This window comes from Siphateles boraxobius, unplaced genomic scaffold (genome assembly GCF_051911475.1).
Source record: "Siphateles boraxobius isolate OS27281-9 unplaced genomic scaffold, OSU_SipBor_1 13, whole genome shotgun sequence".
In the NCBI taxonomy this organism is placed as follows: domain Eukaryota; kingdom Metazoa; phylum Chordata; class Actinopteri; order Cypriniformes; family Leuciscidae; genus Siphateles; species Siphateles boraxobius.
This window is the reverse complement of record NW_027508733.1, coordinates 17,421,876-17,449,332: the sequence shown is the minus strand read 5'-3', so window position 1 is coordinate 17,449,332 and position 27,457 is coordinate 17,421,876. Positions and strand designations below refer to the sequence as shown.

At 41.0% G+C, this 27,457-nt stretch overlaps 2 protein-coding genes across 4 annotated transcripts in view; one reads left to right on the top strand and one right to left on the bottom strand.

The window, feature by feature from the left end:
- aox5 (aldehyde oxidase 5) overlaps positions 1-14,601 on the top strand; it is a 67,231-nt gene extending 52,630 nt beyond the window's left edge. The window contains exons 18-35 of the mRNA XM_077226205.1: positions 3,726-3,852; positions 4,026-4,148; positions 4,270-4,366; positions 4,508-4,632; positions 4,854-4,987; positions 5,163-5,250; positions 5,338-5,424; positions 5,612-5,803; positions 11,554-11,784; positions 11,933-12,028; positions 12,125-12,253; positions 12,333-12,407; positions 12,512-12,564; positions 12,701-12,815; positions 13,048-13,113; positions 13,369-13,557; positions 13,847-14,014; positions 14,222-14,601. Of these exons, the coding sequence (XP_077082320.1) occupies positions 3,726-3,852; positions 4,026-4,148; positions 4,270-4,366; positions 4,508-4,632; positions 4,854-4,987; positions 5,163-5,250; positions 5,338-5,424; positions 5,612-5,803; positions 11,554-11,784; positions 11,933-12,028; positions 12,125-12,253; positions 12,333-12,407; positions 12,512-12,564; positions 12,701-12,815; positions 13,048-13,113; positions 13,369-13,557; positions 13,847-14,014; positions 14,222-14,272 (2,146 nt within the window). The 3' untranslated portion in view covers positions 14,273-14,601. The remainder of the gene's footprint in view (positions 1-3,725; positions 3,853-4,025; positions 4,149-4,269; positions 4,367-4,507; positions 4,633-4,853; positions 4,988-5,162; positions 5,251-5,337; positions 5,425-5,611; positions 5,804-11,553; positions 11,785-11,932; positions 12,029-12,124; positions 12,254-12,332; positions 12,408-12,511; positions 12,565-12,700; positions 12,816-13,047; positions 13,114-13,368; positions 13,558-13,846; positions 14,015-14,221) is intronic.
- Positions 14,505-27,457, bottom strand: part of aox6 (aldehyde oxidase 6) — a 79,097-nt gene continuing 66,144 nt past the window's right edge. For all 3 annotated transcript variants that reach the window (XM_077226207.1, XM_077226206.1, XM_077226208.1), the window contains 24 exons: positions 26,901-26,994; positions 25,731-25,840; positions 25,475-25,659; positions 24,845-25,007; positions 24,682-24,771; positions 24,118-24,287; positions 23,438-23,564; positions 23,224-23,346; positions 23,042-23,138; positions 22,826-22,950; positions 21,748-21,881; positions 21,453-21,540; positions 21,231-21,317; positions 20,898-21,089; positions 18,854-19,081; positions 18,642-18,737; positions 18,439-18,567; positions 18,182-18,256; positions 17,633-17,685; positions 16,516-16,630; positions 16,348-16,413; positions 15,402-15,590; positions 14,961-15,128; positions 14,505-14,843 (listed from right to left, as the gene is read on the bottom strand). In XM_077226207.1, the coding sequence (XP_077082322.1) occupies positions 14,781-14,843; positions 14,961-15,128; positions 15,402-15,590; positions 16,348-16,413; positions 16,516-16,630; positions 17,633-17,685; positions 18,182-18,256; positions 18,439-18,567; positions 18,642-18,737; positions 18,854-19,081; positions 20,898-21,089; positions 21,231-21,317; positions 21,453-21,540; positions 21,748-21,881; positions 22,826-22,950; positions 23,042-23,138; positions 23,224-23,346; positions 23,438-23,564; positions 24,118-24,287; positions 24,682-24,771; positions 24,845-25,007; positions 25,475-25,659; positions 25,731-25,840; positions 26,901-26,994 (2,967 nt within the window). In that variant the 3' untranslated portion in view covers positions 14,505-14,780. The remainder of the gene's footprint in view (positions 14,844-14,960; positions 15,129-15,401; positions 15,591-16,347; positions 16,414-16,515; positions 16,631-17,632; positions 17,686-18,181; positions 18,257-18,438; positions 18,568-18,641; positions 18,738-18,853; positions 19,082-20,897; positions 21,090-21,230; positions 21,318-21,452; positions 21,541-21,747; positions 21,882-22,825; positions 22,951-23,041; positions 23,139-23,223; positions 23,347-23,437; positions 23,565-24,117; positions 24,288-24,681; positions 24,772-24,844; positions 25,008-25,474; positions 25,660-25,730; positions 25,841-26,900; positions 26,995-27,457) is intronic.

The following is a 27,457-nucleotide window of genomic DNA, read 5'->3' as shown; positions in this document are numbered from 1 at the left end:
CTGCCAAGCGACTTAATGCACGTCAGGCTCGTTGGGCTCTGTTTTTCGCTCGTTTCGAATTTGTAATTTCTTATCGTCCGGGCTCTAAGAACACCAAGCCTGATGCTTTATCTCGTCTCTTCAATTCTTCAGAAGTCTCCACTGACCCCGAGGGGATTCTCCCTAAGGGGCGTGTCGTCGGGTTGACTGTCTGGGGAATTGAGAGGCAGGTAAAACGAGCGCTCACTCACACTCCGTCGCCGCGCGCTTGTCCTAAGAATCTTCTTTTCGTTCCCGTTCCTACTCGTCAGGCCGTTCTTCAGTGGGCTCACTCTGCCAAGTTAGCTGGCCATCCCGGTGTTCGGGGTACGCTGGCTTCCATCCGTCAGCGTTTTTGGTGGCCCACTCGGGAACGTGACACGCGCCGTTTCGTGGCCGCTTGCTCGGTCTGCGCGCAGACTAAGTCTGGGAACTCCCCTCCTGCCGGCCTTCTCAGACCGCTTCCTATTCCCTCTCGACCGTGGTCACACATCGCCTTAGACTTTATCACCGGTCTGCCTTCGTCGGCGGGTAAGACAGTTATTCTTACGGTTATCGATCGTTTCTCTAAGGCGGCTCATTTTATTCCCCTCGCTAAGCTCCCTTCGGCTAAAGAGACGGCACAAATAATCGTCGAGAATGTCTTTAGAATTCATGGCCTTCCGTCGGACGTCGTTTCGGACAGGGGCCCGCAGTTCACGTCTCAATTTTGGAGGGAGTTTTGTCGTTTGATTGGGGCTTCCATAAGTCTCTCGTCCGGCTTCCACCCTCAGTCTAACGGTCAAGCCGAACGGGCCAATCAGACTGTCGGTCGCATCCTACGCAGCCTTTCTTTCCGTAACCCTGCGTCTTGGTCAGAGCAACTTCCTTGGGCAGAATACGCACACAACTCGCTTCCTTCGTCTGCGACCGGTCTATCGCCTTTTCAGAGTAGCCTCGGGTACCAACCTCCGCTGTTCTCGTCTCAAATCGCCGAGTCCTGCGTTCCGTCCGCTCAGGCTTTTGTCCAACGTTGTAAGCGCACCTGGAGTATTGTCAGGTCTGCACTTTGCCGTTATAGGGTTCAGACTGTGAGAGCCGCTAACAAGCGTAGAACTAAGAGCCCTAGATATTGTCGCGGTCAAAGAGTATGGCTCTCCACTCTTAACCTTCCCCTTAAGACAGCTTCTCGTAAACTGACCCCGCGGTTCATTGGTCCGTTCCGTATTTCTCAGGTCGTTAGTCCTGTCGCGGTGCGACTTCTTCTCCCTCGTTATCTTCGTCGCGTCCACCCGGTATTCCACGTCTCTTGTGTTAAACCCGTCCTCCGCGCCCCCGCTCGTCCCCCTTCTTCCCCCATTCTTGTCGAAGGCGCTCCTATCTACAGGGTTCGCAGGATTCTAGACATGCGTCCTCGGGGCCGTGGTCATCAGTTTCTGGTGGATTGGGAGGGGTACGGACCTGAGGTGAGGAGTTGGGTTCCCTCTCGGGACGTGCTGGACCGTTCGCTGATCGATGATTTCCTCCGTAGCCGCCAGGTTCCCTCCTCGGAAGCGCCAGGGGGCGCTCGTTGAGTGGGGGGTACTGTTATGTCTTGTCATGTTGTGTCTGGTTCCTGTTCTTGTTACTCTGTCCCCCTCTGCTGGTCATCATAGGTTACTTTCTCTTTCTCTGTTCTCCCAGCTGTTCCTTATCCCCTCTAACTACCTCGTTCACTCTTTTCCCACCTGTTCCCTTTCTCCTCTGATTAGGTCTCTATTTCCCTCTCTGTTCTTGCTGCTTTCTTTGTCAGATTCTCATTTGAGTTTCTCATGCTAGAAGCAAACTACTGTCTCGTTCGTTTCTACATTGTCCAGTCCTGTCCTGTCCTGTCCTGTCCTGTTGGCATCCGCCTGGCAAGTGCAATCTGTTCCCAGCTAATCATCTTATTGTTTACTCTGTCTAGTTCATCTGACGCTACGAGAGATCTGGTAGTCACAGTCTATCTTCGACCCGCGTCCTCTCTGAGAGACCTGCAGCCTGTCGCCGCTACTCGGCTATTCTCTACTGCTGTCTAAGGCTTTTGAAGTTACCTGAAAGACTTTTGTGTTCCTGTTATCAGCCTCTCTGCGGGTTGTTTGTTTTCTCCATTATCATTCAAGAAGAAGATATGTGTACTACCCTGTGTTGTCATTAAAAGATTCTGTTTCTGTTAAGACGCTTTTGAGTCCTCACTTACCCGCATAACATATTTACGTTCGCCCACCACAAGAAGTCCAGAACAAAGGAACCGTATGGAGGTTGAAGAAATGTGTTTATGGCCTAACAGATGCTTCTTTATTCTGGTATAATAGAGTAAAAGATACCATGCAACAATTGGGAGCTACTGTGTCAAAGGTAGATCCAGCAGTATTCTCCTGGGTGGATGATTCCTGCAAGGTGATGAGGATTCTTGCGTCACATGTGGATGACTTTATTTGGGGTGGTACAGATGCATTCTCCATAAATATCATTCCTCAGTTGAAAGCTGCCTTTCAAGTCGGACGGGAAGAACATGACAGTTTCAGCTACATTGGAATAGAAGTACATTCTAAGGCAGATGAAATACAAGTACAACAAGGAACGTACATAAAATATCTGCAACCCATCCCAGTGGATTCCACCAGAGCAACACAACGTGAAGCGTCATTGACAGATGTTGAGATGGACATGCTAAAATCAAAGATTGGACAAATATTGTGGGTTGCCAGGCAAAGTCGACCTGACATTATATATGACATACCCATGTTGGCATCTAACACAAAGCATGCTACCGTTCAGACCCTGCATTGTGCAAATAAACTTATCAGAAAACTGAAATCAGAAGAGGTCATCTTGAGGTTCCAGTACTTAGGGGCAAACAGTTCTGTTAAATTGGTGGTGTACAGTGATTCCTCAATGGGAAATCTTCCGGACGGTGGCACACAGGGTGGTCATTTCATCATGCTTATGGGGGAAAATGGAAAATTTTCACCTATATCTTGGCAGTCAAAACAGATCAGAAGAGTTGTACGGAGTACCTTAGCGGGAGAGACTTTGGCACTTGCAGATGGAGTTGACAGTGCAGTTTTCCTTGCTACACTATACTCTGAGATTACCACTTGTGGCTGCTCATGCATCAATGTGCCTATTGTGTGTGTAATAGACAATCATTCTCTTCTTGATGCTCTCAAATCTACAAAATCTGTAACCGAAAAGAGACTGCGCCTAGAAATCAGTAGTATGAAGGAGCTTATACACTCTGGAACTATTCAGCAGATCTTGTGGTCAGCCACTAAAGAGCAGCTAGCTAACTGCTTGACCAAAAGGGCGCATCTGCACTTGGCCTTCTGAAAGCCCTCAGCACAGGTGTTTGCCATCTTAAGCACTGAATGGATTTGCTTATGTTTTGTCAATGTCTAGTCATTTAAACTGAGGTACTTAAATTATCCTGTTATCCTGTTATAATAATAACAAATGCTTATGTCCTAAACTTGAAAAGTTTTTTTTTTTCATAAAGAAAAAAAGGGAGATTGTTAAGTTATGTTTCTTTTACTGCCCATGTGTGAAGAGCACCTTTTATGGGTGAGCGCGTTTTTGTTGTTGTGGTTGTTCCGTCTGACGTTCTATGAGAGGTAGAGTGGCTGTGTTATGTCATGGAGCAATAAAGAATCTATCGTCTGATAACTGTTGTAGTTATTGAATTAACATCAACCTTATCATCACATCAGCTCTATAGATGCATCAGTGGCTCTAGCCATGCCTGGAGTAGTCGCTTTCATCTCTGCCAAGGATGTTCCTGGTCAGAATCGAAGACTCTGGTTCAACAACCCAGAGGAGCTTTTTGCAGAAGAGGAGGTACTACTATAAACATTCTGTGGTTTATAGATACATCTGAATAAAAAATTATTCCAAGCTCAGAGTAGATGTTTCAAGCTTTAATATCCATCAACAGTGATGTTTTTTTTTGGTTGTTTTTTTGCATTTCAGGTACATTTTAATGATGTTTCTTGCCTGTTTGCCCTTTCCAGGTCATCTGTGTGGGGCAGATTATTGGTGCCATTGTGGCTGAGACCAGAGAACAAGCCAAAAGAGCAGCCGAGCAGGTGGCCATTACTTACCAGGACATCCAACCTATTTTTTTCACTATAGAGGTATTTCTAAACAAAGTTACATTAATAAAACACTTAATGGAGTGCTACATGAAAGTTTGGGAGCAGCAATTATATTTTTTCTTGCTTATCACAACACCACAACATCTTTGTTTTTATTAAGGAGGCCATAGAACACCAGTCCTTTTTTGACCCCAAGAGAAAACTGGAAAGAGGAAATGTCGAAGAAGCATTTGAGAAAGCTGACCACATACTGGAGGGTTTGCACAATTAAATATGAATCCTTAATTTGAATCAGATTCAACTCTGAATCCCTATATATAGAAATCCTTTTAAAACTGTTATTTATTTTTTTTTCTCGATTCAATGTGAATAATCATTATTTTATTTATATTTCACAGGTGAGCTGTATATGGGTGGCCAGGAACATTTCTACATGGAAACTCAGGGATTGATTGCGATTCCTAAGGGAGAAGCAGGTGAAATGGAGCTCTTTGTTGCCAGTCAGCATGCAGCTTATACTCAGGTTTGTATTATCCCAATGACATACATTGATGAAAATGAATCAATATAAAGATATTCATATTTTTCCCCAATGAGATAGGTTGATGAATATGATTCAATATAAATGTATTCCTATTTTTATGTAAATCTGCTTAAATAAACCAAATTAACTTAAAAATAGGAAATTGTAAATATGAAATAACAATGATATATTTTGATATAATTTTCTTTTTTAAACAACAGGAAGTAGTGGGTATCACTCTTGGAATTGACTCCAATAAGATCACATGTCATGTGAAGAGGCTTGGAGGTGGATTTGGTGGTAAAGTCATGAAGATTGCATCATTATCTGCCATCGCTGCTACGGCCGCTTACAAGTATGCAATGAAACTCTTTCTTCTTTTCATCTGCATATAAGTATTTGCTTTTATAGCTTAAATTTAAGTATATTGTTTACTTATTTTTGTGAAATTTAAAGAGAAGATGTTATAAAAGCAGATTTTAAAACAATGCAGATGCTAAGTATTGACTACACTCAAAATCGATCCACAGGACTGGCAGTGCTGTGAGATGTGTACTAGAACGTGGAGATGACATGCTCATCACCAGTGGCAGGTCCCCTTTCTTGGGGAAGTACAAGGTAATTTGGCATTCTGGGTAATAGTATTTTTGACATCACTAGACAACTGTGCATCACAACAGCTTAAGTACCATCTTTTTCCTACAGGTTGGATACATGAACGATGGAACAATCCTTGCTGCTGATATCACATACTACAGTAATGGAGGATGCACTCTGGACGAATCCTCTTTTGTATGTTGTTTTTTATAAACAGGCAATCCCTGATGAAATATTGAAATTCAAATAAGTAAATCCTGAAAAGAAACTGTGAGCAAGGCTTGCAAATAGAGACACTATCATGGATATAAGTTTACCTTGAATTATTTTGTAGATCAGTCTCCAAGTCACATACTTTTTACCTTTTGTAATTTCCGACCAGATCATGGAGAAAGCGCTCCTTCACATGGATAATGGTTACAAGATCCCTCATCTACGTGGACGTGGACTGGTGTGCAAGACCTACTTGCCCTCATATACTGCATTCCGTGGTTTTGGTGGACCTCAGGGTTTGACCATCATCGAAAGCGTGCTACACGAGGTGGCTGTCAAGTGTGGCTTGCTCACACATCAGGTGGGACCTTTATGAAAACAGAAGAAGTTGGCTTAACATACGTCAAACAGTTTTTTAACCCTTTCACACGTACGATCACACCGGTGTGATCAGTCTTGGCTGGTCCCTGAAGCGTATGATCACACCGGTGTGATTAGAACGGTCAGTGCATCACGTGATCAACTGCTAAATTCAAACATGCTTTAGCGCATTTGCTGGTGCTGAGCCAGAGAAGGACCCACTCAGTGCTGTCATATGTCACAACTATTGAGTGTTTTCAACCACATAATGTTTATTTTAGGTTTCAGACATTTAAATACACACAAGTACTAGCAAAACAATGATTTTGAGTTTGTAACATACACACTGATGTCTATGGAAGCGGCAATAATACTCCTTTACATTATAATAAGACGACACGTTTTATTCATATCAGATACACATTGTGTAAGTAGCTTTACATTTGACCCTATTCTTCTCCCAGTTCAACGGCCACTTACTTTCATGCATCTCGTGAGAAGTGGAGGAATTGACGTGTAAATCCAACAGATCCGATTCTCTGAACTGTGAAACAAACTAACATGGCGCCGCCCATCGCGCATACAGCTCAACTAATGCGATCGATATAAAGGTGTTTAAACAACAAAACACATCCACTTGCACATATTTGACAATCGGAATATCAGTGTTTCATGCTATAGCTAATACATTTGTGAATATTTTTAATAAAAAAGGGAAAATTACATAAAAGCAGATCATTCATTCAGCGCTGTGTTGTGGTTGCGCTGTGTCACGTGACAAGCAATGACGCGTCACAATGGAAACATTAAAGTGACAAGTTCTAAATGACGGTCGCCTTGAAAAACGTCCTGGTTGCGTATGCAACCCACCGTTCCCTGAAGGAGGGAACGGAGGACGTAGTTGACGGTCGACTGAATGGGGATAGCGCTAGAGAGCCTATCATCTTCGATTACTATTGAACGAGCCAATGGAATTTGGCGTGCGTGATTTTCATCACACACTCCGCCCCCGCGGCGCGGGTATAAATACGGAAGTGGATGCACGCACTAGTTGCTTTTCGCTGAGGAGCCGAGAGTAACCCGGGGTCAGCGGTGGTCCAGCGGTAGTGGCAAGGGGACTACGTCCTCCGTTCCCTCCTTCAGGGAACGGTGGGTTGCTAACGCAACCAGGACGTTCCCTTTCAGTCAATAACGTCAGACGTAGTCGACGGTCGACTGAATGGGGATAACCTTTGAAAACGCCACTAACGCTGCCACCTTCCAGCGCCTAAACCACAGCCTCCTGATGCCCCTGCAAATTTAAGGCGGAGAAGGACAGGGCTTAGGCCAGGGAAGTCACTGCTGTTCCTACAGGAGCACTGGGAAAGTGTTCCCCGTACATTGGAAGGAAGGGACGCTGCGGAAGCCATATCCAACCCAGAGGGAGGTAACGTGGAAAATACACATATGAACTGGGCTTAAACCGGGCAGTCTAACATATGGAATGTCACTGGGGTGGCTCCAGCCTAAGACGGGGGGAGACACACCGGACAGTGACGGCAGAGAGACTCTGCCGAGGGAAGACACGGGCTCACCGCAGGGAGCCGTATCGTGGAAGAATACACATATGGCGTCGCCGTAGGGACCGCAACATATGGACCCAGCCTAACACAGGTTCCACACTGCTCACGAGTGGTAGGCCTAACACCAGACGTTCCGCACGTCCGACGTCGGAGGGGTGTGGAGGAACTCAACAGGGTTCAATTTTAAGGGAACTCAACTGGAGTAGAAAGGCGCATGTATCCAGTCCATAGGAGGGAATGGCGCAGCAAGCCGACACTTGAACCGGGCTCACGGTGAAACTGGCTTCATGAGAAGGGAGCCCACGGGAAGCAGCGGTTCAACTAGGTGTCGTCCAGCCCCCAACTCTAGAATCTGTTTTAGTAAAGCATATCGTCAACGCCCAGGCGGAGCACTTTACACTCATCATAGAGGAGCTCAACACCTAAGTGGACATGTTGCATCTCGGATCTTTACCGAAATGAAGGCAAGCACTAGTGCGACTTTGCATGGAAACAGCCTTCCCTCTCTGCTGAATTCCAACAGATATTTGTAGAGCTGGTCTGAGGTCTATGGCTTGCGTTCTGTACACGTCCAAGCGAAGGCTGGGCTGGATCTGCCTCCTCCAGGGCAGCGCTTGCAGGCTCACCACCTGCTCCTATTACGGGAGAGGTAGGAACCTTGGGCACAATCCGAGCCGGGGTCTCAGCTTGTAAGAGTTAGCCGGCCCAGACTCCAGGCACAATACGTTGACCGAAAGCGAGCAAGTCCCTACCCTCTAGTAGAGACCACGCGAGCAGGAGAACTGATATAACAGAATTTTTAAATCACTACCTGCAGTGGCTCAGGGGCGGTCTCTGCAGTGCAGTCGCACCAGGGACAAGGCCCAAGAGGATAAAGAGGGACGCAAGGATTTACAAGACCTTGCTCCTCAGGAACCTGACGATCAGAACATGCTTCTGCACACTTCTGCAACACGATGAGCGTCGTTTAAACACTGAGGCAACATCATTTTGAGGGTGAAGGAAAACAGCCTACTCCAACCCATTTTGCAGGAAAGAGAGCACTGAAGTGATCGAAAGCTTTCAGGATCTCCTCTGGAGAGAAGACTCAACGACTAGGTTCCACTTCTAAAGGCGTAAGCACGCTACCCATTTCTAGGGGGTGCTCGCAGAAGTGATGGTAACTATCACATGTCCCTGTGATAGCCACCTGAACCTCCGCGTTCAGATGTAAGACCGCCCGGAATCTCCCGGGGAAGAATGCGGGTGCCATCGTGCCCCGTCCCTGAAAGAGTTTTCAGGGGAAGTCAGGAAGGTTGTCGATGGGAACCAGGTCTAGTTGGGCCAATAAGGGGCAAATATGAAGACCTGTTCCTCTCCTGACTTGGCACGTAGGTGCAAGCGACGGGCGCAAAAAGACAGGAGCATTGCTCAACACAACATGTGAAGATCACTGGGCTTCAGGAACATTTTCTGCTCAGTACTTGAGTGTGATAAGTTCACTGAGCTTCAGGAGCATTCCTGCTCAACACCTGAGTGTGATAAACTCACTGAGCTTCAGGAGCATTTCTGCTCAACACTTGAGCGCGAAGAACTTCACTGAGCAACAGGAGCATTTCTGCTCAGCACTGCGTGTGATGAATTCACTGAGCTACAGGAGCATTTCTGCTCAACACCTGAGTGTGATGAACTCACTGAGCTACAGGAGGATTGCTGCTCAACACTTGAGTGCGATGAACTTCACTGAGTTTCAGGAGCATTTCTGCTCAGCATGAAGTGTGATGATTTCACTGACTTGAGCAGGCGCAAGGCGACCATGAGTCGCAGTCGCTTTTAGAAGGCTCACTGGGGTTAAACGCATTTCTGCGGGCCCCTGGGGCAGCTGAGACCCAGTGTTTGTCCAAGTGTAGTCCGCTCGGTTTATTCAAACACTGGCAGGAAGACGAAACCGGAGGGGCAACTGAGCGGCCCCGGAATGGTCATGACCCAGCTGGACCCAGGGGATGGAGTCTCCACTTGCCCTGGCTATAACTGTCGTGAGGCTCGATGGCGGCACAATTGAGTAAAGCGGGAAGAGTGGAAAACAGCGTCCTCAGAAGCTTCTGACTCCAAGGAGGAGGTGACGGGTGAGTTGTGACATGCAAGGGAAGCTTGCGCAACGGTCTCAATGTCTAACAACTCGAGGCACGAATGCCCGTGTAGTCGAGGGTCGCCCAGGCCCCCGTTAAACACGCCCTTTGTACATGGCCGGAACCTGGGTGAAGGCTGCTGCGGGGATCCGGCGGGAGCTGAGGCGGCTGCGGGCGGACGCCCTCGGCGACGAACAGGCGGAGGATGTGATCTCGGCGGGCGGGTGAAGGCAGAGGGCGAGGTCAGTTGCAGTGCGGAGCTCACCCATGAGCTCACGGTCCGGACTACCCTCGTGCATGTTCATGAGTGCCTGGGCCTGGTGGACCTGGAGCAACGCCATGGCATGCAGAGAGGAAGCGGCTTGCCCACAAGCTTTGTAAGCCTTGCCCGTAAGAGCGGACGAGAACTTACAGGCTTTAGAGGGGTGACGAGGATCACCTCTCCAGGAAGCGGCCGCCGTTTGGCATAACTGCATAGCAACAGCCCGCTCCACTGGAGGGATAGCCTCGTAACCCTTCACCGCTCCCCCATCAAGGGTAGTGAGGGGGGAGGAGCCACTCAGGCGGTTTCTGGCAGAGAAAGGTGCCATCCATGCCCTCGTAAGCTCCTCATGCACTTCAGGAAAGAAAGGAACCGGGGCGGCGGACTAAGAACCAGTACGGCCCGCCCCGATATACCAATCATCCAACCGGGACGGCTCGGGACACGGTGGAGGTTTCCACACGAGCCCTACCGCCTCGGCGGCCTTTTTCAGCATAGCTGACATTTCTTGATCTGGCTCGGGCAACACTGGTCTCCCGGAGGGAGGCAGTGCAGCCGAGTCGCCATCTCCAGAGTTCAGCTCCCCCTCGGATGCTACGATTGACATGGTATCCCCTGGAGGGGCCCCAAATGACACGGCTGGCCTGTCCATTACAGAGGGACCAGCTGGATCAATGGGGAGCTCCACCGGTTGCGGTGCGAAAGAGGAGTGAGGGACCCACGGGGCCGGGTCGGGCAGATTACCCCTCACTGTGATCCTCAGATCACCCAGCTTGGACGGGACCCCAGTCTTTCTCTGGGAAGGTAACCCAGAGGAAGAACAAGGGCGGGGCCCAGAGGTGGGGACTGCACCAACAGTTTTGGCGAAGGTGAGTCTAGATCTCAACACCGAGATGGCCATGTTCCCGCAGTGAGAACATGACTCATCCACGGAAGCTGCCTCGGCATGCTGTAAGCCCAAACATGCGACACAACTTTCGTGACCGTCAGAGGGGGATAGCGCCAGACCGCACCCAGAAACGCACGGATGGAATGGCATCTTGAAAAAGACGCACTCACACCCGTGTTGCTCTTTGAGGAAATGGGACCGTCACCAGTGCCGGAGGACACAGGGAATGACCGCGGTAAACACTGAATAGTCTTTCAACCAACAGTGAAGCACTCACTTCTCGCCCTCTAACCAACCGTCAACACACAAACAAACAATAGAAATTTGATGCTGTTAAAACAGCAGTTGAGAGCTGAGAAGCTCGCGATCACCGCTGCACCACGCTGTAGAACACCAACACTGGAGAGGTCTTCCCGCAAGAACACCGACACACTCGCTCGTTGAATACTACAGCACTCTTCAGAGACATCAAAGACGAACGGCTCCGAAGCGAAAGGCAACTAGTGCGTGCATCCACTTCCGTATTTATACCCGCGCCGCGGGGGGGGGGAGTGTGTGATGCAAATCACGCACGCCAAATTCCATTGGCTCGTTCAATAGTAATCCAAGATGATAGGCTCTCTAGCGCGATCCCCATTCAGTCGACCGTCGACTACGTCTGACGTTATCGACTGAAAGGGAACTCACGCTGGGGGGTCAGTTAGAATATTTTAAACTTACGTGTGAAATTAATGGTTTGAAATTTGAGCTGATAGCCAAAAAATGTGTATGTTTAATTGTTGACTCAAGATGTTATTGGGGTTGCTAAGTTGTTGAGACGTATCATACTATAATAAATTTGCTGAAGTGAGATTATTTTGGTGTGTTAAAAACTTGACGGGCCTTCTGCTCAACTCTCTGAAAATAAAATAAAAAAATCATAATTTACAGGTGAGAGACATTAACTTGTACAAGGACGAGAAATGCTACACCCACCACAAGCAGCTCTTTTCCCCCAATGACATGGTGCGGTGCTGGAACGAGTGTCTGGAAAAATCAGACTATACCCATCGATGCCTGTCCATTGAGCAGTTTAACGCCCACAACCACTGGAAGAAGCGAGGGATCTCCATTGTCCCACTGAAGTTTGGAATCGGATTCTCCAAGGGCTTCTATAACCAGGTGGGTGAAAACTTGTGAGATTGCACATAAAATGGTAAATTTAGTTTTGAAGCTTCACACAACCACTTTAAAGGTTTTAAGTTGGTATTAGTCAAGACTACTATGAAGAATTCCAAATCTTGGAACATGTTCTTGTTATTCTCTTCAGGGAGCAGCATTGGTGAACATCTACAAAGATGGATCGGTTATCATTTCTCATGGGGGAACCGAGATGGGTCAAGGTATCAACACCAAAGCCATACAGGTACGATGAGTCTCAGTGTCAAACAATGGATCCAAATACATACATCACATGAAATATGCCAGTTGCAACATAATGTCAATCTTTGACAAATTGCAGATTGCCAGTCGCATTTTGAAGGTTCCAATGTCTTCGATCCACATTAAGGAGACCTGCACAGGAAACGTGCCCAATGCTGCACCATCCGCTGCATCCTTTGGCACAGATGCTGTCGGGATGGCGGTCAAGGTATAGTGACAGACATCCATGTACAAGTATTTACATGCACTTTTTTTTCACAACTGAAATTGTAATATTTTGCATGTAGAATGGTTGTGAGAAACTAATGAGACGTCTGGAGCCACTCATTAAGAAACATACCCAATACACCTGGCAGCAACTGGTTAGTAAGAGTGATATCCAAATACTCAATCGTATAATACAAAGTGAATTAAAGATGTTACAGTGAGAACCAAAGGAGAATCACTTAACCTACTATGTGTCCAGGTGGTGGAAGCATATTGCCAGAAGATCAGTTTGTCAGCAACAGGTTTCTTCATGTAAGTATTCGACCGTGATGTAGCATAATGTAGCCGCATGGTTGAATGTTTGAGCATCAAACAATATATTTGTTTGTGATATTTTGATAGTTGATTAAATGTAGTAAATATAAAATAAATTATATATTTATAACAGGGGCCCACACACCAGTGTTGACTGGGAGAAGAGTGAGGGCAGCGCATATTATTACTTTACTTTCGGTGCCTGTTGCTCAGAGGTGGAAATTGATTGCTTGACAGGAGATCACAAGGTGCTTGTCTTTTTTATTCATCTATATTTATAAAATTAAATAATTAATTAAAAAACTAATATAATTTGGCTATGAAATGCATTGTGATACATGTTTTATCAAAGATTTATAAGCAGTTATTTATTTCATTGGCCTACAGTAGATTCTAATGGTGCAATTTATCAGGTTATGTGTGCGTACATTCACAATTTGAATATAAACATTTTGTGGGCTGTGAAATTATATTTTACAGAACATTAGGACTGATATTGTGATGGATGTTGGTCGGAGCATAAACCCTGCTCTGGATGTTGGACAGGTACGAAATATAGGTTATTGCATTTTATATGTGTGTGTGTGTGTATATATATATATATATATATATATATATATATATATATATATTTTTTTTTTAATACATGTGTGTGTGTGTATATATATATATATATATATATATATATATATATGTGAATAATATTTCTAAATTTCTTCTAAAAAAAAATACAAAAAATATTGGTTGTATTATTTGGCCAATTAGACACCATACAGTTAGTAAATCTGTGTGTGTTTACAGGTCGAGGGTGGTTTCGTCCAGGGAATTGGGCTCTACACTATAGAAGAGCTGAATTTTTCCCCTGAGGGTGTGTTGTTGACCAGGGGTCCCTCTCAGTATAAAATCCCAGCTCTGTGTGACGTCCCTTCTCAACTAAACGTGCATCTGCTAAGCAATGCAGAAAATCCTCATGCCATATACTCTTCAAAGGTAAGACAAAAACCCCCTGAATGTCAACACAATATGTTGTTGAGACAAAATAAGAAAATTGCAGACTAAACAAAAACCAAAAGTTGTGTCTAGGCTTCTGTGATGGCAAAACTCTTCAGGTCAGGCTGGTTCACAGCAGACTTCAATCATATAAGCAGATAAAAAAAAACTTTTGCAACCTACTTCCGTAGTCTGACATACTTCCGAGCAAAACAGGATATTTATGCACAGTGGAAATTTTAATTAATGTTGGAAAATTGGTTGAATAGGTTGTTTTTGAATTTTTTAGGGGATCGGGGAGCCTCCTGTGTTTTTCGGCTGCACTTTGTTCTTCGCAATTAAAGAAGCGATTGCGGCTGCACGGAGGGAGAGAGGCCTGAGCGACAGTTTTCCTTTCTCTTCTCCTGCTACTGCGGAAAAAATACGGATGGCATGTGAAGACTGCTTTACCAGGATGGTGGGTGTGAATAAATTCACATGAAATATATACATATATGTATATATAATTTTACCTATATATAATAAATAACCTACCCATATATAATGTTCATTTCATATAATTTACTTTATATAATAATTTTTATTATCTTTATTATTTCAGGTTTATGTTTTCGCTCCTGATAATAATCTTAAATGCCACTTCATTTCTTTTCTTTTTTTACAGAATCCACTGGACAACAAAGTAAAAACCAAACCCTGGGCTATTAATGTGTGAAGAAAAACATATCCAAATCAAACCTTTTAATAGCTCACCTAAACAAGATGTAACATCCTTTTCATTTGTTTGAGACTTTGAGCTCATAAATTGGTTATCAATTCAAACTATTAACCTTAGATGACATGTCAGGGACTATATCTTCTAGCGTCCTTGATATTTTAATTGTGCAGTTAATGTTTTATAAAAGCAATAAGTAACTTGCTTAAATAATCAAAAGTATGATGAAGAATAATGTCATTCACATTTATTAAACTTGTCAAGCTGTCAAAGAAATCATAAATGTTAAATGTGTTAATAATAAACGTAACTATAAATTGGTCTTGAGACGTGATTGCATGCAGAGCATCTTTTGTCTGTTATATGCTTTAGTAGATTAGTTTCAGCAAGCAGCTGATAATAGTTGAAATGTTAAATCAGGCAACTCATGAATGTCATGTGATTAGATAAGAGCAACACAACAGCTTTAAGTGAGATAAAAATATAATAATAGATGATGATGTTGTTTTCATATGTCCAGAGCCCATGGCCGAGCTGGCCCAGAAGTTAATCCAGGTTCACTTTGTGCAACCTACCAAAAACAAAATTATAATAATTTTATTCAGGTTTAAACCATATTTATCTTTAAGGATTTGTTTAATATAGATTTGGACACTTGAGCATGAATGGGTTACTGTAATTATCATACCATCTTTGTGAAGTGTGTGGCACAGGCCAGACATGCCCGCTCTGGGGTGGCAGGGCTGTTTAGCTGGAAGGGGCCGGTTAAACCTGCATCATTTCGGGCCGCAGTCACAGCGTCTTTAATAGCAAAGAATACAGAACTGCCCAGGAACAATGTCGGTTCTCCGATCCCCTAAAACAAGTGGGAAAATGCACCACAATCAGAAAGCTTTAGTTTGCAATGAAGCCACATCTAGATCAGATCTAGAAAATCAAAAAAGAAAACACTAAAAATTGGTACGAAGTCGAACATAAATCTAAAATAGGATTCTGTATCCGGTTTGAATGCACTTAGACGGGGAAGTGAACCACAATGGTTCCACAAAATCCAAATAAATTGACTTTAAAGTAAACCTGGGAAGTACATACATCCGTAATAAGGAGAATATAAGTGAGAGTGAATCACCTTTGATGAATAGATGGCATGAGGGTTGGTTGAGCCGGCTAAAAGGTAGACATTAAACTTCAGAGGGACATCACAAAAGGCCGGGATCTTGTACTGGCCTGGTCCACGTGTGTACAGAACACCAGATGGAGAAAACTTGAGCTCCTCCATGGTGTAGAGACCCAGACCCTGCATGAACGCTCCCTCAATCTAACACACATCCGTATTATATGAATAAATACATATATACTGTACATATATCTATATTGTAGGATAGTCTACTTCTGCTCACCAAGGCTGCATTTATTTGATCAAGAATACAGTAAAAACAGTAATATTGTTTTTTAAGTATTACAATTTAAAATAGCTGTTTTCTATTTGAATATATTTTAAAATGTAATTCATTCCTGCAATGGCAAAGCTGAATTTTTGTTAGCATCATTGCTCCAGTCTTCAGTGTCACATGATCCTTCAGAAATCATTCTTATATGCCGATTTGATGCTCAACAAACATTTCTTCTTATTATCAATGTTTAAAACGGCTTCATATTTTTGTGGAAACTTTGATTTAAAAACAAAAAAAGAGCTTTGAACAGTAGTGTACAGGTATATGGGTCATTTGCCTATATGTAGAGTATAATATAATATATAAATGAGGCAAAAAAAATTATTCAAATGTTTAAATTTGAAAAAAACTGATGATAATTATGAAATGTAACTAATAAAATTATTTTAAAAATAATTATTTTTCTCAAAAAGTACTCTTGGACCTGACACAAGGTGGAGCTAAAGCTTATTTTATTCTGGTACAGTTACTGGATAATAGTGGTTAATCTAAAAAAAAAAATCCCAATTTTCCTACTTAATCCGATATATCTATTAGCCACTCATTTTTAAATTATATATTTTGGTATTTAATAAAGGTTCATTTCTACTAAGCGAGGGAACATCATAGAGAGCATCTTACCTGACCAATGTCAATGGACGGATTTATACTTCTGCCAATATCAACAACAATATCCGTCCTCAAGGTCTATGAGGAAAAGATGCAGTATGTCAGATTCATTTTACACTGATTAAACAAACAGCAGAAAATGTATATGCCCTAAATCTTCTGCATCATATCTGCATTTACCCTGTACTCTCCGGTCAAACAGTCCAGCTCAACCTCACTGCAGCACACGGCATACGTGAAGTAAGCGTACGGCTTGCCTTCCTGCTTCTCCCAGTCCATGTCTAGATCATGACCTCTGAAAACAAACAAAACGCTAAAGCATCAAACAAAACCTCCATGTTTTGTCTAGTTTTAAAGGGATAGTTCACCCAAAAATGAAAATTCTGTCAGTATTTACTCACCCTCATGTTGTTCCAACCCCGAAAGACCTTCGTTCATCTTCGGAACACGAATTAAGATATTTTTGATGAAATCTGAGAGCTGGATCACTCCTCCATAGGCTTCTTAAGGGATTGAATATGCAGGCCCCGACCGAAAAGTTATCGCAGACTTTTTACAGACTGTGCCTTAAAATAGTCCAAGTGACTACTGTGGCTTAATCTTAAGTTTATCAAGCGACGAGAATACTTTTTGTGCGCAAAAACAAACAAAAATAACGACTTTATTTCAACTATTCATTTCCTTCTCTGTTGGCCTCTAGTCAGTACACTAGTGTAATGGCGTAGAGCTACGTCACACGTAGGCTCACTATTGGCCGACGCTGGTCATGTGTGCGATGCGTGTGACGTACAACAACAGAAGCTCTACGCTTTTACACTAGTGAACTGAATCGAGGCCAACAGAGAAGGAAATGAATAGTTGAAATAAAGTCGTTATTTTTGTTTTTTTGCGCACAAAAAGTATTCTCATCGTTTGATAAACTTAAGATTGAGCCACTGTAGTCACTTGGACTATTTTAACGATGTCTGTAATAACTTTTAGGGGCCTGCAAGTTCAATCACTCAAGGAGCCTATGGACTAGTATGGAGTGATCCAGCTCTCAGATTTCATCAAAAATATCTTAATTCATGTCCCGAAGATGAACGTAGGTCTTACGGGGTTGGAACAACATGAGGGTGAGTAAATACTGACAGAATTTTCATTTTTGGGTGAACTAACCCTTTAAGCCTTTGTACTCGTCTTTGATGATGCACTGACGATCACGCTGTTGAAAAACACTCTCAGCTATCACTTTTATGTCTCAAAGTACATTTAGAAAACAAAAACACTCATTTTAAAGGACATTTGGATGATTTACCTGTAGAATCCTGTGGCTGACAGACTGATCTTCTCCAAAAATGCCTTCATTATCTTTAAAGACATCATTTAAAGCAAATGAATAAGAAAAATAAAATATAAAATACATAAAATATAAAAAAGACTGATTGCAATAAAATAATAAAGCAATAAAGTCCCTGTACACATGACTTTGAATGGCTTTTTGCTTTAATATAACACAGCAACAGTAATATGATTAAATACACCAAATAAATGCATTGCATTCAAAAAATAATATATTAATAAAAATATTAAATGTAATAATTAAATAGTCATTAAATAATATTTCACAATGAAAAAATCTTCCACCAAATAATATAGTTCATTAACCGTAAATGATATTATGTATAAATATAGATGATAGTATAGATTTTTGAATAAACCAAGGTTACACGGCTTTGAACGTGGCTGATTCAATCAGGTTTTAAAGTCCGAACTATCCATACAGGATATTGTAGAATTAATTACTGTACCCATCATTTTTATTTTGCATCAAAAACGAGAAATTTGAATAGTTTGTCAACTTTACCCAGTTCTGCCATGTTCCCTCAGGATCCTTCTTTCTGATTGGCTCTAGTCTTTTGTACAGTATTTGGCAGGCATCCTGCAAAAAATTATTTTAACAATCCTAAAACAGACATAAAAAGCATAAAAAGGCCAAACAATCAAAATCAATTTAATGATTTCTTCAAAACCTCATATAGACAGAATAAATAAATCCTTCAAGATAAACAAATTATGTTATCCAATCTGATCTTGTGCTTCAAATTCTGGTGTTCGCTATACCTGCACAGCCATTCCGTTGGCGTCGGTACCAAAGGACGCAGCAGACGAGCAGGTATTCGGGACACACTGTGTGCTGGTTTCAGAGATGTGGATCAAAGAAGCAGGAATATTCAGCTCTCGACTCGCCACCTGTGAGAAAACATGAGATCAGCCCAAAATCTCTGAAATGGTTACAGATCTGTGCAGAATGCTGGATGTGGTACCTGTTGGACTTTAGTGTGTATACCTTGACCCATTTCCGCCCCACCGTGGCTCACTAGCACAGATCCATCCATATAAATATGCACGAGAGCTGCAGCCTTTGTTATAAGCACGCACATACACACACATACACACAAACACACACACATACAGATCATTTAAAGTTCATTTAAAATAATTTAAAAGTCTCAGCAGCATGTTTTAGTACAGTAACCTGGTTGAGGAAGCCCTCTGCAAACCCAATGCCATATTTAATGGGTATTATGGCAATTCCTCTCTTTTTGTACTGGTTCTGCTGGTTAAAGAGATGGATGGCCTGCCGTCTCTGACTGAAGGCAGCTTTTTCCATACACTCGTTCCAGCAGAGGACGAGATTCTTCGGGTCAAACTCCATCTTATAGTGAGTGAGGGAAACTTCCTTGTACATGTTTATCTCTCTGATCTGCAACAATAAAATAATGAAAGATTAAAAATAAATAAATAAATAAATAGATAAATATTAGTTTCCATATCAGCAAAGGCTATATTCGTGACAATCAATAAATAAATGAATACATACATATTTATTACTATATCATCATCAAAAATGTATACATTTCCATATCAGCGAAGACTATATTCATGATAATAAATATGAATTAATTTCCATATCAGTAAAGACTATATATATATATATATATATATATATATATATATTAGTATAATATTATAGTATAGTACTAATAAATAAATATATCAGTAAGGACTATATCCATGACAATAAATAAAATAAATATTGTCGTATCAGCATAAAAAGACTAAATTAGTCATAATAAATGTCAATTGTCATATCAACAAAGGCTACATTCATGACAATGAATCAATAAATAAATAATTAAATAAATAAGCATTGCCATACAGCAAATGCTATGTTCATGCCACTAACTAACTAACTAACTAACTAACTGTATAAACAAATAAATATATGTCCATTACCATATAAGCATCAAAGTTTATGTTTATGACAAATTTAAAGTTGAAAATAAATAAATATAAATAAATATATAAATAATAAAATAAAAAATGTATTAATTGCCATATCAGCAAAGGCTATATTCTTAAAGCAGAACTAAGTAACTTTTTTACCTTAACCGAACAGCTTTGGAGTCATTGTAATGTTTATATCACTGATTTCGTGTTGAATGTTGGTCGTCTCGCACCCCCCTGGTGCCTGTGAGCCGCAAAACCACCCTTGCAACTTTGGAGTGTTAGGAAGTATCGTGTGATATCAGGTCTCACGAGGTAACGAATTGCTTTACGGCACTGCACGCGTACACGCCCCCATCCAGGATACAGCTAGGTATAAGAACAACTATCGTCCCATGGCAAAGCTGGCATATAAGAAGCAGAAAGCTATAAAAGCATTGTCGGAGAACAGAGAAAGAGGAAATGGCAGAAATGGTCATTTCGGTCTTTTGTCACGCTCACCCGCCACACATTGTATTTCTCACGCTGAAAAACTATTTGTAATATATTTAATATGCCGCAGCGCCCAAAACTCTGGTGTTGTTCGTCGAGCTACACAATAGCCAATCAGAAAATAGCACTATTGTATCTGGGTAAGATTTAACGCAACAACCAATGACAAAAATGTATCTGTCGGCTGGATGTCACTCTTGCCTGTCTTCAAAACTTGAGAGCCCTGTGAAATAATGCGACGTACATGATACACTTTATTGGTGTCATCTGGCATTTAGGCTCAGGTAAGCCTAACGCGGTAGGCTACTTTATTATTATGAAGTGCAGAGGCCGTGAGTGCAGATACGCTCTGCATGAGTGGTGTTTACGACAGTAACATTAAATACAAGTACTCTACAGCGACTCTAGGGATCGCTGTTTGACAAAAACAGAAATCCTGCATAGTGCCGCTTTAACAATAAATAAATAAATGAATAAACGGATAAAAATGAATTGCCATATCAACATCAAAGGCTATTAACATACCATTAAACTAATAAATACATATTCATTACCATATCAGCATCAAAGGCTATATTTATGACCATCCATCCATCCATACACACATCAATAAATATTAGATGGTATCAAAATTAATGGATATTTTCATGCCCGTAAATAAATAATGAAAGGAAATATACATATAAATATTTGAAAAAATGCGAAATATACAGTATATTCCCCATATATTACCACCAACAGTTCATTAGCTCGATCAATAGTAATATGAAGTATAATGATGTAAACTGCATGACACCGACCTCTTCAGGTAGACGGCCGAGTTTAAGAGCAACATCATCGATCATACTCTCAATGACCAGCATGCACTGGGGCACACCGAACCCTCGGAATGCAGTATTGGAGGGCAGGTTGGTCTTGCAGGCCGCCGATCGCCCACGCAAGTTTAGAATATTATAGGCGTTATCAAGATGTAGGAGGATCTTCTCGGCGACCTGGCAGAGTGAAATATAAGAATAATGATACTTTAGAAAGTCTGTAATATATGTTCTCCAATGTTTTTTACAAAGGTGTCTGCAGTGACCCTGAACATGTAGCTTCCACTATTAAACCACTTAAGCAGGAAGTGATCTCACCAGTACGGACTCATCTACTGTGTTTCCGGAGTTGGCGTAGTACTGGAAATCGGCTGCTGTTATTCTACCACTATTCATAAATCCCACCTGTTGGAGTCAAAGTCAGAAACATACCAACATATAAGTAAATTACATAAATAAAGAGTAGCTTATATATATACTAATAACAGCTAATAAACATTCACAGTCATTTTTTAAATAAGTGTAAGGAAAACCACTAGCCTTATATTTTCCCCACACCGGGTGACGCCCTCCAGTTATCAGCATGTCCTCTCCTCTCTCTAAAACACATCGTACTGGCCGTCCAGTCCTGGAGAGAGAGAGTTATATTTAGCAAACTCCTACACATTAAAATTATGAATATGGTAAATACTAATATATATATATATATATATATATATATATATATATATATATATATATATATATATATACAAATCATTTTTATTATCTAATTTAAATAAATTATTGTGAATCTTTCATTCTGATGTTTGGGGTCCGACTTATTTCGACTCACTTCCAAGCAGCAACAGCAGTGATAGAGGCCAAAATGGCAGTTTTGGTGACCTTGCCTCCGAAAGCTCCGCCCAGTCGCTTAATGTGACAAGAAATCCGATTGGACGGGATTCCCAACGTCTCAGCTACTGACTCCTACAACAAATTGGAACAAACATACTTTCTTTTACATGTTAAATGTATAATATAATGTCTCAGATCATAGAAAATCAAAACGAGTTTTGTCTCATCTGAACACGACGTATTAAGAGCCGGGGGGTGAAAACTTTTTGAATTTTAAGATTAAGGTAAATAGTATTTAATTTGTCTTCTGGGAAACACGTAATAGTCTTCTGTTGCTTATGAAGGACAGTACTAAATGAAAACAAATAAAAAAAATATGCAAACAAAATAGACATTTAGACCTCTTCAACCTGTTCAAAAGTTTTCACCCCTGGCTCTTAATGCATCCTGTTTCTTTCTGGAGTATCAGTGAATGTTTGAACTTTTTTTTATTATTTGTGTTTGAGTCCCTGGATTTCAAAATCATTCAGTAACTGGTGGAAAGGGTTCAAATATGCAAAAGATGCTGGAAAACTGAAGAATTTGGAACATTGTGCGGTTTAACTGCTCAGGACAAACGAGGGACTCAAGAACAATCATAACAAAAAAACATGGATCATCCAGGTAACGATACACCGTATTAAGAATCAAGGGTATGCAAACTTTTGAACTTTTTCATTTTTATAAATTCAGCTATTTCTTTGTCTTGTGGACTAAAGTATATGTAAACATCTTTATGTAAAATATCTTATATTCAGGACAGTACTAAATAAAAAATAACATGCATTTTGTATGAACCCTCATCCCCAGATTCTGCAAGGGGTGTGTAAACTTTTGAGCAGCACTGTATATTTAGCAATTATTGGCCGATAACGATCGGCACCTGATCAATCGGAGCACCCATAAATATATAATATACTAAATCATATTAACATAAAACAAAATATAAAATATAAAACAAAATAGTCTCAGCTACTGACTTAATCATAACATAATGACATAATCATTTCTATATATAAGTTATCACAATAACATACTTGTGCAAATGTAGGATGCTGAGTGGACAAATACACTTTCATCTCCTTCTCTTCCCCAACTGGAATGACCAGAAAACTCTGTGTTTCCATGTAGAAATGCTCCTGTCCTCCGATCCGAATCTCTCCTATGAAACATGAAGTAGCATGTTATAAAACATGAATCAGGTGATCAGAGAGGTAGTGTGCTTGATCATGGATATGACAGCACTATCTTACCTTCATACACCTTTTCGGCCTCTCTCAAAGCCTTTTCCACATCTCCTCTCTCGATCTGTCTTTTAGGTAGAAAGAAAGACTCTTTCTCGATGGCATCCTGAAAACAAGAAGATCCAAGAGCAGCTCTTTAAGAATGGATCTTGTTAGAGGGGAATAAAAATTAGCAGCTTATTTCTTCTCACCTCCACTGTGAAGATGAGATCCTGCAGATCTTCATAGCCGATCTTCACCGCTGCCGCCCCGTGTTTAGCATGAGCTTTGGAATCTGCGACCACAGCACAAACCATCTGACCCACACAGGTCACCTGAGGACACAAAGGAGAATAAGATTGCAAATGTAATTAAAAATTCATACTTTAAAGAAAGGCCTTACATAAAAAATAATACTACACAGACCTCATCTTCAGCCAGCAGTTCTTCATCAATGCCTGTGAAGGTTCTGAATTTTTTCCCAGGTATGTCTTTGGCTGTGATCACATCCACCACACCGGGAAGCTTTAGAGCTTCACTAAAGTCAATATGACTGTGACGGTAAGACAATACAATCATTTAGATGTGAAGGTGCTCATTTTTACTCTATCCATTGTCATCTTAGTATCAAAGGCAATTTTTTTTTACCATAACTTATGGCAGTTAGCATGAAATTATATCATTAGTTGATAGCTGATGCTCAAGTCGCTATGATGAATGAATGAATAAATTAATGTTCATTTACATATCAGCAAATGAAATTGATTCAATCTCATTCACAATAAAAAAATAAATATCTTTGCCATTTTATCATCAAAGGCTATATTTATGGCAATAAATAATAAATATTCATTGCATATCAGCTTCAAAGGCTATACTTATGTCAATAAATAATTAAATAATCATTGCCATATTAGAATAAAAGGGTATATTTATGACAATATATAAACACATAAATAAACATTAATTGTCATTTCAGCTTCAAACACTATATTTAAATTAATTTGCTGGTATGTAAATGAACATTCATTCATTCATTCAAATGATTGTACACATTTCTAACAGTTTTTAAGTTAAAACTGTCAAACAGTCTGCATGCATCTTACGTGATTTTGGCATGTGGTCTGGAGCTTGTCACGATTGTGAGGAAAAGTTCACCATCGGTGTGTGGTAGGTCATCACAGTACACAGCCTCTCCAGTAGCCTGACTCAGCGCTGACCGGTGCATCATGGGTCGGCCCACAGGATCTTGAGCTGGCTGACTCTCCAAGACATTCTATACACATAAAACACACACAGTCCGTTGTTCATCTTCTATAAGTTCAGTGCTTTTGCTTTTTGTGGACTTTTAATAGAAAAAAAGTGAACAGATAATACAATAAATGATGTGAAGAGAAAGGAAACAGAAACAGATAAGTTGCAAGCTGGCTTCAAACATAAATTTCCCAAATGAGAACCATGAGACCATGATTTTGCAAATTACATTGCTTTTATGGACAGCTACAATGAAAACGCACACCAGAGGGTGTATAGCGTTACCTAGTTATTTATGGCAATAAACAATTGAATAAACATTGCCACATAAGCATCAAAGGCTATATTTATGACAATAAATACTTAAATATGAATTACTATAAAATCACACACATCGGAGGTTCGTATAGCGTTACCTGAAACTCTTGGTAGCCAGGCTGAATGTGTTTAGGAAGAGGCTGAATTGCACTTTGCATTTCTTGAGGTATTTCCATTTGAGTCACATCCTGTAAAAAAAGACACACAAAAGGCGTAATAAACTATGTCTATTGGGTAATCATCTCTAAAAGTCATCCATACCTTTTCCTTCAAGTAACGGAGGACGAGCAGGTGGAATTTAAAAAGCAAACTCAAGGTCAGGGATCTGCGGAAATCCACCTTCCCGCCTGGAGCCGACGGCCCAAGTTTGATCTCATCAACCAGCGCGCTGTACGCATCACTTAATGTTGCCTCCTCCCAAGGCCTTGCAAAAAAACAGTGCAAAGTCCTTTTATGCTTTTTTACATTTTCAATCTTCTTTAGTTTGTAATGTTGCTGTTTGATCATGAAAAAGGTCTGCAAATTTAAGTCACTCCAAACAGAGTTATTCTCTATATCAGTGCGCACCGTTTCTGATCTCCCTTAAACGCCTCGAAGTCCAGCGCCATGGCTACACATTGGCATGTTGTAAATAAGAATAAAAAACAGTTGTTGCTGTTTTTTGCATATAGCTACCAACGCAATGTCATTGCCATTGAAACCAATGCAGGTATTCCGTAAACGAAAGAGTGGCAAGGGACACACAAATCAGATCTCAACAGTTGTGATTCACAATGTCGACAGTCAATAATTTTAGATCGGATTCCAATCGGATGCACAAATAATCAGATTTGGACTGACAATGTGAACTTAGTCCCATCCAAGAGGAAAAGATGTACATTTGTGTCCTACCTTCCTAGAATCTGTTTGCAAACGTGGTCAGCGCTGAGGATGGTGGCTCCCACACCACCGTAATAAATACTGATCTCCTTCACTACATTTGAGTTCTCGTTGAACCAAACGCGCATCCCAGCGTTCACCGTAGCTAGCGCATTCTCCTTACGCGGGGCGTGCCGGAAGGCATGGATGATCTCATTCTGTCAAAAAAAAAAAACATGATCCTTTAGCAAACAATGCGCAAAAAGCTAGTCGATGGTTAATTTCTTACCTGTCTTGTAGCTGGAATGAAAACGGACAACACAATCTCGTCTGGCTTTAGAGCAGTCTTTGCAAATCCCAGGAAAAAATCTTTATCGATAAGCACCCTCCTTCGTCCATCTGTAATCGATATTTGGTAGAAATTGAAACGCATGTCAAAATATCCTCCTTGAGGAACATAACTACTTTCAGAATTAATGCAAAATGTGACATTTCTGTGGTGTGAAATATTAGATCATCTAGAACTGATTCAAACAAAATTACACTTGTTTACACTTTATTTCGATAGTCTGCATTAGACATTCTCCTAACTATAACTTTGCCACTACATGTCAACTAACTCTCATTATTTTGCAACTACATGTCAACTAACTCTCATTAAATGTATTAGTAGACTGTTAGATTAGGGTTAGGTGTTAGTAGAATAAGTTGACATGTACTTACAAAGCTACTTATATTCAGTAGAATGTCTGTTGGTGGCAAGCAGGGCAGGGCCGGTATAACTCGACCCGCTCCGAGTGGGATTCAAACCGGTATCTTAAGCATGGTAGGCGGGTGTGCTAACAAGTACGCTAAAGATCACAGTCTCTAGCATTGGTCGACAGTGCCCCTTTTGAGGCCAAGGGAGCTTTACTCGCAAAGCTCTTACCCTCCACTACACTCACTCCTAAACCTCACTCCCACCCGGATCACGGCAGCATGTAACCAGTCTTACAGAGCGGGTTTCGAACCGCGCTAACAAAGACGCTAAAGCTCTTACTAGCTGACCTCAGTTACACTAGTGTTAATGAGCGCCACAAAAGTCTTGAGTCCCGTGGAGGAGCTCCGATAGGTCAAAAGGACCAGCACTGGACTTTACGTTGGTGTTTTGTTTTAGTTTATGTGGCAGTCATCCGTGAAGAGCTGCCATTTTACTTTTGTTTTGTGTTTTTTGTTTATTTTATTATAAAAGTTATGTTCACACCTCCTTCTTCCCTGAGCCTTTAACTTCGTTACAGCGGACCATTAGAATAAAGTGTTAGCAGATATTAAGCAGGAAGTCTACTAATACTCTAATGATTGGTAGTTGACATGTAGTTACAAAGTTACTTATAGTAAGAAGAATGTCTAAAGTGGACTATTGAAATAAAGAGTTACCTTACACTTTACTACTTTTAAATTATTTAAGAAGTTTGCTCACCTTTAGAAAGTGCCACTAAAGTGCATCTCCCAGCAGCTAAGACGGGGGTCAGGTCGGAGTTTGGATATGCACTGGCAATATTGCCTCCCAGTGTCTACATATTTCAACAAACAAAATAATAAATAATATAAACACAAACACAAAAAAAATATACGATTAAAATAGATAATTTTTGATGGCGTACTTCAACATTCAAATAAGTTGAAGAACTAAAACTATTAAAAATAAAACTAGAAATGACAAAATTATTAACACTTAAACTAAAATAAATATAAAAATAAAAGCCATTTCAAAATAGTAATAAATACTATAATAGTTTATAATTAATACTAAAATAACTTGTTTGTTTCTACCTTAATTGGGCGATTCAGTGCTCAAATATTAAAATTCTAAAATTATTAAAATATTATGCTTTATTTATTGTTGATTTTAGCTTAAATATCTTTATGATACCACTTGTTATATTAGTTTAGTAGTTTAAATGAGGCCAGAAAGAGGTTTTGGAACAGATCATAAGAGACTGAGAAATATTTGTGAGTGTAGCAAGAGTGACGTTA